The 15,309-nt window shown below is 34.3% G+C and overlaps 4 protein-coding genes across 5 annotated transcripts; 1 reads left to right on the top strand and 3 right to left on the bottom strand.

Moving 5' to 3' along the window:
* On the bottom strand, window positions 1-3,319 carry LOC140043352 (glutathione S-transferase kappa 1-like). The gene is made up of 8 exons (XM_072087856.1): window positions 3,163-3,319; window positions 2,615-2,696; window positions 2,102-2,224; window positions 1,837-1,937; window positions 1,409-1,444; window positions 1,119-1,235; window positions 901-994; window positions 1-748 (listed from the first exon to the last, which is right to left on the bottom strand). Exons 1-8 carry the CDS (start codon window positions 3,235-3,237, stop codon window positions 705-707), a joined length of 672 nt encoding a protein of 223 aa, XP_071943957.1. The 5' UTR covers window positions 3,238-3,319; the 3' UTR covers window positions 1-704.
* A 60-nt stretch (window positions 3,320-3,379) lies between these two features.
* Window positions 3,380-6,541, top strand: LOC140043351 (mitochondrial coenzyme A diphosphatase NUDT8-like). 2 transcript variants are annotated; one of them, XM_072087854.1, is made up of 5 exons: window positions 3,380-3,432; window positions 4,097-4,427; window positions 5,107-5,239; window positions 5,388-5,468; window positions 5,987-6,541. In XM_072087854.1, exons 2-5 carry the CDS (start codon window positions 4,150-4,152, stop codon window positions 6,266-6,268), a joined length of 774 nt encoding a protein of 257 aa, XP_071943955.1. In that variant the 5' UTR covers window positions 3,380-3,432; window positions 4,097-4,149; the 3' UTR covers window positions 6,269-6,541. The 2 variants fall into 2 exon arrangements, with proteins under 2 accessions (XP_071943955.1, XP_071943956.1); XM_072087855.1 differs by having other exon boundaries at window positions 3,396-3,428.
* A 697-nt stretch (window positions 6,542-7,238) lies between these two features.
* Window positions 7,239-10,869, bottom strand: LOC140043350 (cilia- and flagella-associated protein 107-like). Its single transcript, XM_072087853.1, has 4 exons — window positions 10,705-10,869; window positions 10,264-10,374; window positions 9,654-9,837; window positions 7,239-9,191 (listed from the first exon to the last, which is right to left on the bottom strand). The coding sequence occupies exons 1-4, from the start codon at window positions 10,807-10,809 to the stop codon at window positions 8,884-8,886; spliced, it is 708 nt and encodes a 235-aa protein (XP_071943954.1). The 5' UTR covers window positions 10,810-10,869; the 3' UTR covers window positions 7,239-8,883.
* A 636-nt stretch (window positions 10,870-11,505) lies between these two features.
* LOC140043349 (hematopoietic prostaglandin D synthase-like) lies at window positions 11,506-14,998 on the bottom strand. Its single transcript, XM_072087852.1, has 5 exons — window positions 14,710-14,998; window positions 13,518-13,622; window positions 13,145-13,260; window positions 12,261-12,371; window positions 11,506-11,992 (listed from the first exon to the last, which is right to left on the bottom strand). Exons 1-5 carry the CDS (start codon window positions 14,840-14,842, stop codon window positions 11,822-11,824), a joined length of 636 nt encoding a protein of 211 aa, XP_071943953.1. The 5' UTR covers window positions 14,843-14,998; the 3' UTR covers window positions 11,506-11,821.
* Between the last annotated feature and the right edge of the window lie 311 nt (window positions 14,999-15,309).

Genomic DNA, 15,309 nt, shown 5'->3' with positions numbered 1-15,309 from the left:
TTTATGTTCAGTTTGTAACAGGGATAAGTTCAGTCAAAATGCTAACAATTCAATTCAACTTTATTTCAGACAAACTGTCCATATATTATTGATTACTATAGTTTACAAAAACAACTAACCTAATAATTCTAATACATACAAGGAGTGTTTTTGATTTACTATTTCCAAGATGCTCAGATCACTTTAAAGTTAAAATACAGATGTAGTGTTATAATAGAGAGAATACAATGGTTTGGCAGGGGAGGGGGTGGTGTTTGAGGAGATGGACCTAACTTACTCTAAATTTAATTTCTGTCATTTTTTTAAAGGTCTAAGTCTTTGATTAATATATATTTTAGCTGTTTCAATAAAAACTATACACTATGCAAATAAACTGGTGATAATTCCTTTACTTTAATGTTACACATTATTTTAAAACAAAGTCACCGTTTATATTAAATATTGTTTATAAAATATCGTTGATTTAATACAGTATTCATAAATTTTAAAAGGTTTGGTTATAATCAATTTTTCACAATATTACATCCTAAATTGGTTTCTTGTAATGATGAATTAAAAATAGTGGTTGCAATGAATATAATAGATAAACACAAATATTATTTACAATCACAATTAAAACCATGATACAATTTTTGATTAAAACAGCAGTAATGTTGATCTTGTTTAAAAAGTTTGACAAACTGAAATTTGTAGAGGGCAGCAGACTATAATTTTGATGATGGTTTTAATGGACCTTCCCATTTTTCACCTGTAAGTATAAAATAATATTATCACAGTATTAATTTCTAATGAAAACATTGACAAAGATATGATGAAAATACTGCTAATAATACAGTGATTTTAAAATACTAAAATACGTATGCCTACTACAAGTATTTGATAATTTGTTTGCGTTTTTACCTATTACATGAGCTAAAAGAGGTATTTTATCTGTTCCCCAAAATGTCTTTACTTCTCCATCACTGTGAGCTAATATCCATGGTGCGCCAAATGCCTTTACAAATTAAAATCACGTTTTTTATTTGAATATGTAATTGTATACAACAGATCGCCAATATATACTGTAAATTGAATTAATTTTAAAAATAAAAAATAAACTTTAAATTCAAATTACTTACACCACTTTCGAGTGCAATGCCTGTTATTCTTTTTAACTCTTCTTTTGTTGACTGATCTTTGACCTTTGACATGCATTTATTAGCAACCTCTTCAGACATTCCAGCAGCCTGGGCTGCCTAAAAATAATTGAAGATGTAGATTTGATATCACAATAAATAATTATCATGTAATAATATAATATTAAATTTAAATTAAAATTTTCATCACAATCAACTAAAATATCAATCCAGCCTTTTGTAATTTTGATTGCAAAAAAAGTTTTATAAAAAAAAATTAAATATTCACATACCTCAAGAACGGATGTGGGATCTGTAATGTCTTTATCCTGTAAAAAAAAATATTTAAAAGTTATATATGTAACATATAATATTATAATATTTATGTAATAATAAGTCCATAAAATTATATATTCCATTGCGGTTCGATTGTTTTAAAATTGGGAACATACTAGTATGCAGGGAATAATTTCGCCAGTGTAGCATAGCAAAAAGCTATACAAAACAACTTTTTTGCTACACATTTCTAAAATGTGTAGCAAAAAATACAATACATAACTATGTTTCTCGACTAAAAAATCAGTTTGATTAGCAATTTTGCAAACAAAATTTTAAAATGAAATTTTTCCCTGAGTATGGGGAAAATTTAGTCTGAGATATATACATTATAAGTTAATATAATTATATTTTATAGAAAAAATAAATGTTTGAACTAGTTGACCTTTGACCACATTCTTATCCATAATTGTCTTGATACTTCTTCAAGGTCATCTGGATGTTGGTCATTTACAACGGTCAAAAATCTCTGTGCCGTCAAAGAACCTAGAATGACAAAATGACATTTATCAAAACTGTAACAAAGTATAATTTAATACATTTAGAGAAACTCTAATCCTCTTAACACATTTAAAAGTCAGTTTTGTGGTACGGTAACATGATGTCCCTGAATCTTTGTTTTTCTTCGCCATGCAAACCTTCAAACTTACTTTGTTCAAAGAATGACGTTGGGACGGATTTTGAAAACGGAACACCAGTGTAATCACGTTGCATTGCTAAGTCATCAAACATGTACACTGCTTTCATAGGATTCAACCCTGGCGGCTTATTATCTGAAAAATGTAAAAATAAGTTAAGTTTCACCACATCTAAATATTACAAGTAAAATCCTATAGAATGCTACTCAAACTATCTTAGTTTATACTTATTCAATTTCAATTTCTTTTTATTTCGGATATATCATCCATATTAATAAACGTATAAACAGAAAAAAAAATAAATAAAAAATCGTAAACTCTATTATTAATCAGGTGCTAGTTTAGGTACACTTGGTGTGAAGGTCAATGAACGATAAACGACATTTTTTTACAGCACAGCTATTGAGCACAATATTTGGCCGAGATACGAGCCTAAAATACGGAAGTCTCCCGGCCAAAAATGGAAGTGTTGGCATGTATGCTTCAGACCTAGATACAGTATAGAAATAACAAATGTTATATCACCTGCTCCCTGCATTATACCTCCTAGAAAAAACGGCTTGTATTGCAAGTCTATATTCCATCTTTGCCTGTACCTTCCTAATATCTAAAACAATAAATAATAATTATTCAATGTAAATGTCAATGATTGATTGTTGGCCGTCCCAAAATAGAAAACTTTCAATGCAAAAAAAAAACAAACAAAACAATGCAATGAATAAATGATCATGCTAGACAATCATGTCAAACAATGTTCACTGTTTGTTGGCCCGCCTAGCTAGTAGCCAGTAAGCCTAGCTCCTACGCAGACAGAAGAGCATACAGCATAGCCTTTTATTTTAGCCTGGCCTCCTGTCTGGCCTAAAATCTATACTAGGGCCTAGCTAGGCCTCCAGGAGTAGGACATTTACTCTCCATATATGCATGGTTTGGGAGGACTAGGCCTAGGCTAGGCCTAGCTAGCTATCTAGTAGGCTAGAGTAGACTTCTTGCCTTTAAGTTTTAGTTTTAGTTTGTAGCTAGAGTAGCTAAGAGTCAAGACTAAGATTTTGAAGTGTATTATTAATAATTACTTCAAATGCAAGCCAAGAATATGGTGATATAACGTCGTAAAACAACTCTATCGTTTTTTTTATAGGCGCAGCCATTTTCTTAATTTAGTTAGGCCACCTAGGAGAGTGGCTCTAGGATCGGAGGAGGCGAGGCCTACTCTCGCGAACTTCTCTCCGTCGGCGGTGAGGGCGCAATATTGATAAACAATAAACAACAACAGATCACACCTCGATCACAGATCAAAAAAGTCGTTTAGAGGAGGAATGCAGTATTGCAGTAGGATACCGTAGGTATGCAGGCCTAGGGCCTAGGTATTTATAGTATAAAAACAAACAAAAAACACTGTTGTTGTTTCATTTATAGTAAATTAACACATTGAAAGAAGTACAAAACAAGATCCCGTTATTTAACGAGTTGTGTTTTTTGAACAATCATTTGACAAAAAAAATGATTGATTTGAAATGAATGACAGCGCAGGTATTATTAGTAGTGGTGGTGGTGGAGGAGCATACTCCATGGGAGGAGGTACTTGTATGTACTACTACTCTAGCTAGGCCTACTACCAGATAGTACCAGGGAGGGACCTACCTCCCTGGTACTTCAGTACAGTAGGCAGTAGTACAGTAGTAGCTTTAGTAGGCTAGTAGTAGGCCTAACTAGGATATCCTGATAAAGAGTACCTGCACTATTTTGCATATAGCTTGTGACTGTTGGCAGGGGTGTGGCAAGTACGGTGCCAGTGTGGTAAACCAGCTGTGCAATTTCAGTATTATTAATGTAATAATTATTATTAGTAATTACTAACTAATATAATTTTATTAGTAGAGTAGAAGTGGCCTAGTCGTTGACATCTTAATATAGCACTCAGAAAGAACACCGTCTTCAAACGTTTAATTAATTTGCTGTTTTCAACTAATTTACTATATTAATGATTATTTTTATTTTATTTATCAGGTTCAACCATGCATCTTAGGATTTATTTACAATAAAATTTAACGTTTGCAAGCATGTACCGGTCACTTCGGTATCAAGTTGTCTTTTCCATGCGTAGTTGTCACTATAGCAACAGAACATCCTCTTCTTGGATACCAGAAAATGTTTTCTCGTCAAATAATAAAGAAAGAGCAATAAAGATAATGGACCAAGTACATCCTCTAAGAAGAATGTTGAAAGGGTTGAAATTAAACGCAGCCGTTTGTATCCCAATGTGTACAGTGAACAATCAACCATCCATCTTATTCACACTAAGGTCAACAGAGCTTAAATCTCATAGAGGTCAAGTTAGGTAGGTCAATCGACGCTACTGCACTTTATCACACCGAGATTGTCTTTAGGGTTAGTCCAGGACACGGCAACGCTTATATGCACTTGTCAATTGTGACCCACACGACCCGCGTCATGGAAGCGTCATTACAAATAATTATTTACACTGGGGTGCATCAAAAAACCTACAGTAGATGGTACGTCACATCAATGAACAATGGTGTGTCAATGTCCGTCACTTTACCACCCACCCATCATATCATAAACAACATGGTAACAGTGCATCAAAATGGATGCGTCATGGTCACCTAAAGGTAAGTCACATTTTTTAAACAGGGGTGAATCATGGTATTCATAAGGTATGATGCACATTGTACAAATGAAAGGGGTCACAAAGTGGGCAATACAATTGACAAGTGCATTATCATTAGTTGAACCATGGACTTCTAATTTATAGGTCCATGGTTGAACCTAGCCCTAAAGATAGTCTCGCCTCTAGCTGTGCATTAGCGCAAGTAAACCTGAACTTGACCATTATATCTAATTAAAATGTCATAATCCTGATGCAGTCATACAGTTAGGATTCTCTGTAGCATACATGATGTCTCTCAGAACAACAACTGCCATTGGACAGGATTTGAACCCAATACTTTGGAATTGGTAAGCGAGTAATTATTTTCCATTCTCTCTTTGTTTTTCAGTTTTCCAGGAGGTAAATGGCAGGAAGGTGATGCTGACATCATTTCAACTGGTCTGAGAGAAATGCATGAGGAGATAGATATCCTGCCAAGCTCTGTGGAAGTCTGGGGAAAGCTAAACCCTATTCCAGACTATGTATGTACTTTTGATGTAATACTACCACACAATACCGGGATGTTATAATAAATAGCACCATCCTAAAGGCCCTGTAACAATGGTCTAAAAAAAAACAATGGCTAACTTTTCACCCTCTGTTTTTTTTTTTTTTTTATTATTTCAACAGACCAAGACAATTGCAGTAACTCCAGTTTTATGTAACATAGGAAAAATTGAATTGGATCAAGTAAAATTTAATCAATCAGAGGTGAGTGAGGGTAAAAACAAATCAGACAACAGCATTTGCTAATGAAACATTTCACCAATCAAATAACAGGGCTTTCTGTTATGAAACATTTCACCAATCAAATAACAGGGTTTTCTGTTATGAAACATTCCACCAATCAAATAACACGGTTTTCTGTTATGAAACATTCCACCAATCAAATAACAGCATTTGCTAATTATGAAACATTCCTCCAATCAAATAACAGTATTTTATTTTATGAAAAATTCTACCAATCAAATAACAGTGTTTTCGGTTATGAAACATTCCACAACATTCCATCAAATAACAGCATTTTTTAAAAAACAATACATTCCACCAATCAAATCAGTGTTTTCTATATAGAACCTTCCGCAGTATTTGCTGTTATGAAATATCCTAATTAACAGACAAATAATAATAATGTTCTGTTTTGAAACATCCCACCAATCAAAAGCAGTGTTTTCTGCTATAGAACTTTTCACCAATCAAATTCTTTGTACTTTTTTTTGTATATACAGGTTACAAGTATATTCAGCATCCCCATCGCTGTCCTTTCAGATCCACTGTTCACCCGTTATACCCGTTTTCGAGAACCTGCAACGCCCACACAATCAAGCTTCACATACACTATGCCGGTATTTCTAGGAGGTGCGCACAAAGTTTGGGGTTTGTCAGCAATAGCAACGGACGAATGCTTGAAAGTGGTTTTACGGGAAATGTACACTCCAACTGTTAAACAGGTGTTGGATATCAAAGCGAGTTCTGGCGATTCAACAAAGCAGCCTGTCTCAAGAAGTTGATGTTGGCCTTTAATTTAATTATTCAATTACCAATAAAAGATAAAGTACTGTATATGGTAGACACGCAGGAGATAAAAAAAAGATAAATAAAAATCAATAATACGGGTGCTTAATTATAAAATGTTGAGTATTAGTTTTACCAAAAATTCTGTAACAGCATAACCATATTGGACAGGTAGGCGTGCTGCAGCAAATGTCTTAAAACTTAAATTGATAATATGCAATATTATATTAAATCAATTTTAAACATAATTTTATATTTATTTTAGTGGAATAAATGACAAACTATTAATTTGTTACCTTTTGTTTTGTGTGTTTTATCCTACTACAATATCATAAAAGAAACACCTAGTAAAGTGAATACCTGAGTATGGCAAGCCAAGTCCGCTTAATACTTAAGGCCAAAATCAAATTGTTTAATGTATTCTGAAAACTTTCCCCAGGTAACAGAGTTTTGTCAGAGGAGGGGTTGGGGGTCAGTATGTATAGAAACATACTTATTTCTGTTTATAATTAATGAACACATCTACAAGCAAGCAAACTTTGGTTTATAGTCTAGTAGTAGGTTATAAATATTTTGGCACACATTGCGTTTCATACGTATAATACTTAAGACAAAATCAAAACACATCCTGAGGGGTGGCCTAACATAATATAAGACTTGTGACAGTCTACAGATATGTCAGAGGTCGGCAATACTTCTACTTGACATATGCAATAACAAACAATAAATTTGAATACCTCTGCACATGGAGGGTACATCTTGTGAAGTAAAGGTGCCTAGAAAATCCATATACATCTTATAAAAAACCGTACAGTAATATTTCTTACTCTTCAATTTACTTAAAAACCATATAGACAAATACAGTACATGTAATCATCATGTTAAATGTTGTTTAGTACATTTAACTTTGAAAACTAGTTAAGATAATAAAAAGTCTGGAAGATAAAAAACACGAAGTGACACAAGTTGGTTTGACGAATCCAGCTTCTTCATTTTTATTAATGCATTATTGCACACACATCAAATCATATTAAAATATAAAATACATATTTTGATTACACAGAATATATTATAGTTGCTGTCAATAGAAATATACAATTGTTAGTATACACCCTAAAATAAACATGTTAATATCATTGTTAGGTTCCCATTCACATTGCATCTTTCAAACCAGGCACTTCTATTTAATAAGTATTTACAGTAAATTATAGATATTTCTAAAGGTCACCGATTCTACAACTAAATTATTTCCCGAAAAATCTATATAATCATAAACTCAAAGAATAAAAACGTTTTCCCTTTTTAAATTGCAGTGATCAGTTCAGTATTGCTCTTATAAGTGACGTAAGTTGCCCTATATTTTGCATAGGTAATCCAGTGTAAACATCTCTTAAAATTGCATATTTTTTCATGTCTTACATTGTGTTTGTTTCTGAAAGTGCTTTTCTTTACTTTAGTAGCCACAAGGCTTAAGTCAACGTAAAAGAAATTGCATTTGTATACTTAAATGATGTTTTGGCTAATTATTATATTTACAGCACATCATATAACTGATAAAGTAAGCATTTGGTAAAACTATTAAATTAACATGCAAGATACAGCAAGCAATGTGGTTGCATTTAAGTGTGGCAGAGATCCAACCAGTGGTAAAGAACATCTCCTCTACTTCTTTTATTTGCGCCTCAAAATTACTAATTAAAATTTGGTATTGGGGGAATAAGCACCGTACCTGGGGCACCATTTATTTATGGAAAATAAATATTAATATTAATATTAGAATAAAATGGAAGCCTATGATTTTGTCACAGCAGAATCAATTTGGATCATTAAAATTGACAGTGTATCAGAAGCGTAATGGACATAGGACCCTAAAGAAGCTAAAATTTAATTTTTAAATAATTATTTTGTTGCTGGTCTAATATTTGTTACTGTAATAATCTACTAAATATGGTAGTGATATGACATCATCATGTCCATATATGGGCACATCACATTTCTTTGTCACATAAAGTTTGTGACAGAGCTTTAGGGTGTACTTTTAAGTGTAGGTAGAGTAGATACATTATTTTTTTTATAATTTTAATTAAAAACCTGATTTTATAAGAACTGTATTAAAGGTACATAATTTATAATTCATGGCAAAATATTAAACTTTCTATATAATATTTTATTTTTATATACATTTTATGAGCAATTTATAAAAATAATAGTTTTTGGTAGCCAAAATAGAATTATAATCGTTCATAAGATTTGTATCCAGGCAAATTCCCAAAACATTGTCACATGTGACATTTTTGAAACCCTAATTTTTAAAATTCCTACATGGAATGTATCATAGAACTGTTGCAGTTAAAAATTATAATTTCAAGCAAGTTTATTACTATTTTAGGCTTTATCAAAATAATTTGAATACATTGGTAAAGCTACCCTGGTTATTTATAATACATTCACAATGAATTAATATAAAATAAACACAAATCAAATGTGTTAAAAATTGTGATCATTAGTCATGATGGGAAGAAGTCTTTTAATATAGTTTTAATGATTTCACTTCTTAACATCCATATAAAAATATGTTATATACTTGTGGTTAAAATATACTATACATTATTCAAGCCGAGATTGACGCCGGTGGCAGACACGTTTGCGGCCGTGTTGAAGCTGGAAGGAATACTTTATCAGGTGTTTGAATCACGCTTACGTTACGTAGGTATAAGTCCTTATTGATTTTGTTGCCATTGTGCATGCGCGTGGAGAGAACACGAGGAGCTGAATAATGGTTCGTCACGAGGGCGTCTTTCACTTGAGGTACGTAAGAGTGACCATATGTGGTATGATACGCACCAAGTCCAGCTGCTTTTTGCTCGGTGGCCCACTTTTGTTTTAGTTTGTCGTGTAAACCGAGTTGAGTTGGAGCACCTAAACATTAAGATAATAAAAATGAAAATAACAAAATTAAAGTAAAAACAATTGAATATATTTGCTGTATGACTTCATAGCTTTCAATTTGCAACTTAAGCTCTGTCACTTTAAACTATGTGTCATATCACTACCATTAGTTGGGCATCTCACACATTTTTATGAAGGACCAAGTTACATCATGTTATATTATGCATGGGTTGGAAACATCGGGACGGGACACATGCTTCGCCACTCGATTCCTCAACAAAGTTTTGGTGGATTTAAAGCTTCCTACAAATGAAAGATTACACTAGCTAGAGCTTTATTTAGAATTACACTATCAAACTTTATGTGACAAAAACATGTGATGTAATGATATGATGTCATCATGTCCATATATATCACATCTTTTTGTTACATAAAGTCAGATAGTGTAGACAGAGCTTAAGAGTTTTCAAGCCATCATGATGTATACAGTACCTTTCATTGGGTGATCAGATTTTTCTGGCTCCCAGGCAAGACTATGCGAGTCCCAGTGACGCAACCTTGGCAAGCGATCCGAGGGTTCACGTTCTTTCCGGTTAAAATGCTCGTCGTACGAGGAAATCATGTTGTTTGAGTAATGGTTACCATGGTGATGGAAAATAAGTGTACCTGGCAGACCCTAAAAACAAATTAAAGAATGTTAAATATTAATTTGAAACACAATTACCACATCCACTGCAAAAACAAATGTAATAATATGTTTAACACTAACAGAAGGTATAGGACAATTGCTTAGAACGTAAAAAAAACTGAGACATGTAAAATTAACAGAAAAATTAAAGGAAATGAACGTGGAGGAATCATGTGTATAGAAAGAATTGCAAAGGAACTCAGACTCAAAGCTGAAGAGTTTACTGCCGAGGATCAAGGTCAAGGTCAAGGTCTAGTATTTGTAAAGTCATAACTGTCAACGTTCTTGTACAGTATATAGGACTTGGCATTTGAAAAAGAAATGTTGTATTTGTCAAAGTTTCTCCCCAACTAAAACCTGCAAGTTACAGATTTTTTTATACCTATTTTATTTGCTAGTTAAAGTTTGTCTTACATCATTTTTCATCATTGCTGATCGACGGGTCAATACATCCGGCTTAAAGCTGCTATTGTGTTTGAAATCCATTCTGTGTGTTGATGTTGAATTTACTCTTGATTTACTCCACTGTTAGTAGAAACAAAGATAATACTTAGGGCCAACATAAAAAAAGTAAAAAGTCAATATTATATATTATAGGCTAGGCTTATAGTTAGTAGTAGTAATTGCCATCGGCATTAATTGATCCTAGATACTAAACCCTATCTACAGCAGGCCTACAAAAAATGGAAGGATAGCTGAATTTAATTAGTAGTAATATGCATAACTAATCTAGTCTAGATAAGCCTGGCTCTGCTTACGACCAGCATAGGCCTAGTAGTACTAGTAAGTACTAGTAGTACTAGGCCTAGTAGTAGTAGTAGAAGTAGGCCTACGAAAAAAAGATAATTTACTCACCGCATATCGTTCTTCTGACCAATTTCCTATCAGTACTTTATTTGCAAAACGCTGTTCTATTCTCCATCCTGGCAAATTCCATTTACCAGAGTCGTTTTGTGCCATTTTAAAACTTGATTATTGTTCTTATTTTTCCTGTACGTGCTTCTCAAGTAAACTCCCAAACGTTAATAAAACATGTGTGTTGTTTTCCTGACACACGTCCACAGGCGTCGTCGTAACCATGTAAACAAACTTAAACCCATTGAACCATGACGATAGGGAAGTCACAACACATAAGAATTATAGGCCGAGGTGGTACTAGCATTTCATATATCATTTAGAAAACAAATACTAAATAGTATCTAGAAACGCACCATAATCTATAATCATAAGTTTATGTCATAGGCCTATAATTATAATTAACGAAAGTATTTAGTAATTGGAATTGTCATACCGATGAAATATGATCTGATCTTACCCGAGTTTTTAGAAAACTTATCAAACTATAGAGGGCGGTATGATAGTTTTTACTAGTTCCAAAGATATATACCGGTACGCACCCAGTCATTGTATAAACTACACAGGGAATCGCATTATGTTCTTAATATAAAAGCTCTGTATTTCAGTATTTGAATTTAAAATATAAATTTAAAAAGGAGGTATTATACCTCCATGCCTCATGGTGCAATTACAAAAGAATGAGACGGATTACAACAGTGTACAGTAACACAGTACAACAAATCAAATATAGAGTATAGAATCATTAATTTGTTAATGTTTTGATACCAACATAAAACATACACAACTGTATTTTTGTTGAAAGAACATGTATCTTTTATTTTCTTTTAAATGTTCTACAAATCTACATAATTTTTAGTACAGTATGTTCCATTTACCCATGTAATAACTAAAATATCGTCACATACAAACAAGCATAACACGTGCATGTAGTCTGACCATGGAGATATTATACCTCCATGGTCTGACGCAGTGCATATATAAACATGGCGTAGCGCTTGAATCATGGACTCGCCAAAGTTGCGTACCGTACGACACAACATGACACGTGTTTGTATCTAACTATATCAATCATTAGTGCGGTTCTAGTCCTATTGTCGGACATTCGGTTGCCTTCTTAATTTTCGGTCTCTGGACGCTTTTTGATCCAAGCGGCTATTCCTTTCTGTGCTCTAATACGTTCATAGTACTTCTGTAATTTCGGAAACTTTCCGAAAATTGTTTCCTCCGACGACTGTCTGATCAACATCTCACATGTTGCCATGAAGCATATGTCAGCAATTGATATCTGTAATTAAATGTATTTAAATTAGGCCTACAACTATATGCTTGAGAGTGTACCACATGGATACATAGACTTTATTGCACAAAGCACTAAGGTTGGTTCACAACAGGAGGCAACATAATGACGCGTACCTCCAATTCAAGTATTACCCAATCGCAAGCGACAATTCAGATCCGTTCCGACAACATCGCACACTTTTATGTCCACAAAGTTCATAATTTCGGCATCTCCTTTTGTCACTTTCACGTATAATCAATTATAAGGCACTTACCTTTTCTCCGATTACCCAGCCAGCCCCGCCATTGTTTGCTTCTAACATTTTCAAGACTTTCGGGAATACCTTTGGTACGCATTCTTCAATTAGTTCAGTTTTTTTCTTAGCCTATAAAAAAAAGCAGTTGAAATTTGTTGAGTCAAAGAATTATATAATTTGAACCTTTTTGTCTTAGTGAACAAGGTCAAGAGGGTAGCGTTTAGTTAACATGCAGCCTAAAAACATAGTAGTTCAATGAATCAAAATACAGTTCTGTACGTCTAGCAATGCGCATGCGCTGCGTATTCTGACATATTCGTGTGGTGATAGATTCAGCGAACAACGACAAGCATATCAAGATATCAATCCGTTATCAATGTGGTAATCTCTATACCGGTACGTTAAGTACACCTGTACATAAACCTATTAAGTACACCTGTTCGTAATCTCGTTAAGAGTGGTTCCCACTAGAACCCAACGCAGCGACGTATTTACGCAAAGTGATGTATTGCGTATTCACAAGTGGGAACCGACGACGCAACAGTGCTGAAAAAATCGCTTTGATCGGTCGGTTTGATTTCACGCAGGCGGGGGCAAACACAATTATTGGAAGGGCATTTTCTTACGTTGCGTCGTTTGCGTTACGTTGCGACTTGCGTCGCTAGTGGGAACCACGCTTTAAGTACACCTGTACGTAAACCTGTTAAGTACACCTGTACGTAAACCGGTTAAGTACACCCTGTACGTAAACCGGTTAAGTACACCTGTACAGTACGTAAACTGGTTAAGTACACCTGTACGTAAACCTGTTAAGTACACCTGTACGTAAAACGTAAATCTGTTAAATACACCTGAACGTTACCTGTGTACGACCTAACACCTGTGTTTGATGGTGAGCTCACCTTTGTGTCGGGATCCTTTTCTATCCAATATGTAATCATAGGGAAAGTAAACTCCTCGCATACTTCTAATGCAACGTCAATCTGAGTCTGTTCACAAATACCATTACCGTAAAGACCTTGTTTAAAAGTAGCAAGAAAGTACTATCATGATTAGTGTTTCTATTACGTAACCATACAGACTCATTGCAGCCGTGTAATGCATAATTTACCATTATACAGGTCGTGTAGATTTCTATACAAAATTAAACCATTAGATCAAAATTAATAAAAATCATGACAACCTACAACATTAAGTCTGTTTTACAATACAACAATATTTTTGTCAATGTTTTGTTGGTTTATTTAGTAGATTAAAAAACAAGCCAAAATTTACCATATGTTCGAGCTAGGTATCTGTATATGGCTCTGACTTGAGGAATCTGTTGAGTGTCACCGTTCGACGTTACCGTTAGGACCGGAAGTTGACCAAATGGTTGATCTGAAAATCAGTAAAGTATTATAATGATGGGTCCAAGTTCGTATCTCTTTTTAAGCATACAGCATGCAATAGCGAGCCAAGATTTCACTTGTGGGCGTGAGCATTCGTTAGGCAGGATGGGTGGGGGGGAAGGGGGAGTTACTCCTGTTAATGACTGGAAATTAGTGAAAATTCGTTTTATGTGGAAAACTATTTAGCCTTTCCGATTGTGTTTAATGTTAATTTCTATAGATAGATTTGTGAGGTGGGTGTTTTTTTTCACAGAACAGAACACAGCCCGATATCAGTTATACAGTAAATATTGTGCATTAAATAACCTTTTCAAGCGAATGATTTAATCAAATGAGTAGAACACGGCTATACAATGAAACGTTGCAACTCGCTTGATTGGCTATTGACAAAACGAAAATGCTGATTCATGGCAGATATGGAAATCGATCCAAACAGGTCATTCGAACTTCGATCCCAGAGTAAATTGTACCGCAGGTTGTTTGATCTAATAACAACTCCCTGATAAAAACCGACTCGGTATAAGAAGCCTAGATGTTTCCTCCAATTAAATCATTTGGAGACTAGGGTGTGGTCACCTGAAGTCACGTGATCGTTCAATAAATAAACTACATGTGCAAGAACTATACTTATCACTCTTATGCTCTATCATATTTGGGCACATCACATCACATCACATCACATCACATCACATCACATCACATCACATCACATCACATCACATCACATCACATCACATCACATCACATCACATCACATAACATATTGTTTGTCAAGCTAGCTTAGTCTGCATAATGCAATATCTTTCATTCATGTTTATTACGGATAATTCGCAATGTTGTCATACGCATCCAACAGCGAGCAGCAGCCCACAATTAAAGGATAGATAAACTATAATTTATAATTGATCGTACTTATAACACAATAAGCATCATTTTAGTTAGGGCACTAACTAGATTGGATTGCACTGCAGCACCTTGGACCTATCGGAACTGTAAGGCAAGCACGTTAACCACCAAGCTACAGATCTTGCGTTTGAGTATTTTTATATACCTATTCCCCTCAGATAGGTCCTTACCTGGTTTCAGAGCTGGCCATTCCTCCTGTGTCACCCGTTTGTCTTCGTAATCAACGCCGGCAGCAGCGAGCATGTAGCGAATGCCTTCTGCCGCACCCCTAGCGTTAAAGTACGTAAGCGTTGTCTTCGACATGTTGAGCTAGCTGGCTGTTGAATTAAGCTGGTTCTTACTTACACTAACGTATCAACTGTTGGCCGTGTAATTTTATTCAGACTATAATTATCATTACACGTCACAATGTAAATGACTCCATGTGTAAACGGACACTAAATCAATACTGCGCTGCATTCAATATATCCAGGCCGTCAATTAGTGGTAACTAGACCAGACTAGATCGTTTTATTATTATTAGTCATTTTTGTTACCACTATACATTTTTTTTCTTTGTCTACGCAATGTTCATTATTGGTGAAGGGTGACGATGTATTATTGAGGTTTTATTATTTATATTTCACTGAAAGGCAAAGCACTGATGATAATGAAACTAGAAAGTTCGATTAGAATAAAAACATATCGGATACAGAGTATATTATATACCGCCGGCATTGCATATCTACGAAATTACACACGGAATGCTAACGGTGGATATCGGATACAGA

Source organism: Antedon mediterranea, chromosome 3 (genome assembly GCF_964355755.1).
Source record: "Antedon mediterranea chromosome 3, ecAntMedi1.1, whole genome shotgun sequence".
In the NCBI taxonomy this organism is placed as follows: Eukaryota; Metazoa; Echinodermata; class Crinoidea; order Comatulida; family Antedonidae; genus Antedon; species Antedon mediterranea.
Note: the sequence above shows the minus strand (reverse complement) of the source record. Positions and strands in the feature narration are given on the sequence as shown.

Bases quoted from the DNA above. Each gene is read 5' to 3' on its own strand.
- LOC140043352 (XM_072087856.1), bottom strand. From the start codon at position 3,237: ATGGCTGCGCCTATAAAAAAAACGATAGAGTTGTTTTACGACGTTATA. The intron at 1,236-1,408 runs GTATGTGAATAT...AATTATTTTTAG, and splicing joins ATCCCACATCCGTTCTTGAG to GCAGCCCAGGCTGCTGGAAT. The intron at 995-1,118 runs GTAAGTAATTTG...TAATTTGTAAAG, and splicing joins GCATTGCACTCGAAAGTGGT to GCATTTGGCGCACCATGGAT.
- LOC140043351 (XM_072087854.1), top strand. From the start codon at position 4,150: ATGTACCGGTCACTTCGGTATCAAGTTGTCTTTTCCATGCGTAGTTGT. The intron at 5,240-5,387 runs GTATGTACTTTT...TTATTTCAACAG, and splicing joins TAAACCCTATTCCAGACTAT to ACCAAGACAATTGCAGTAAC. The intron at 5,469-5,986 runs GTGAGTGAGGGT...TTGTATATACAG, and splicing joins TAAAATTTAATCAATCAGAG to GTTACAAGTATATTCAGCAT.
- LOC140043350 (XM_072087853.1), bottom strand. From the start codon at position 10,809: ATGGCACAAAACGACTCTGGTAAATGGAATTTGCCAGGATGGAGAATA. The intron at 9,838-10,263 runs GTAAGACAAACT...ATTTGTTTTTAG, and splicing joins CAGCAATGATGAAAAATGAT to GGTCTGCCAGGTACACTTAT. The intron at 9,192-9,653 runs GTACTGTATACA...CTTAATGTTTAG, and splicing joins ATCTGATCACCCAATGAAAG to GTGCTCCAACTCAACTCGGT.
- LOC140043349 (XM_072087852.1), bottom strand. From the start codon at position 14,842: ATGTCGAAGACAACGCTTACGTACTTTAACGCTAGGGGTGCGGCAGAA. The intron at 13,261-13,517 runs GTAAATTTTGGC...CTTTTAAACAAG, and splicing joins ATACCTAGCTCGAACATATG to GTCTTTACGGTAATGGTATT. The intron at 12,372-13,144 runs GTGAGCTCACCA...TTTTTTTTATAG, and splicing joins AAAAGGATCCCGACACAAAG to GCTAAGAAAAAAACTGAACT.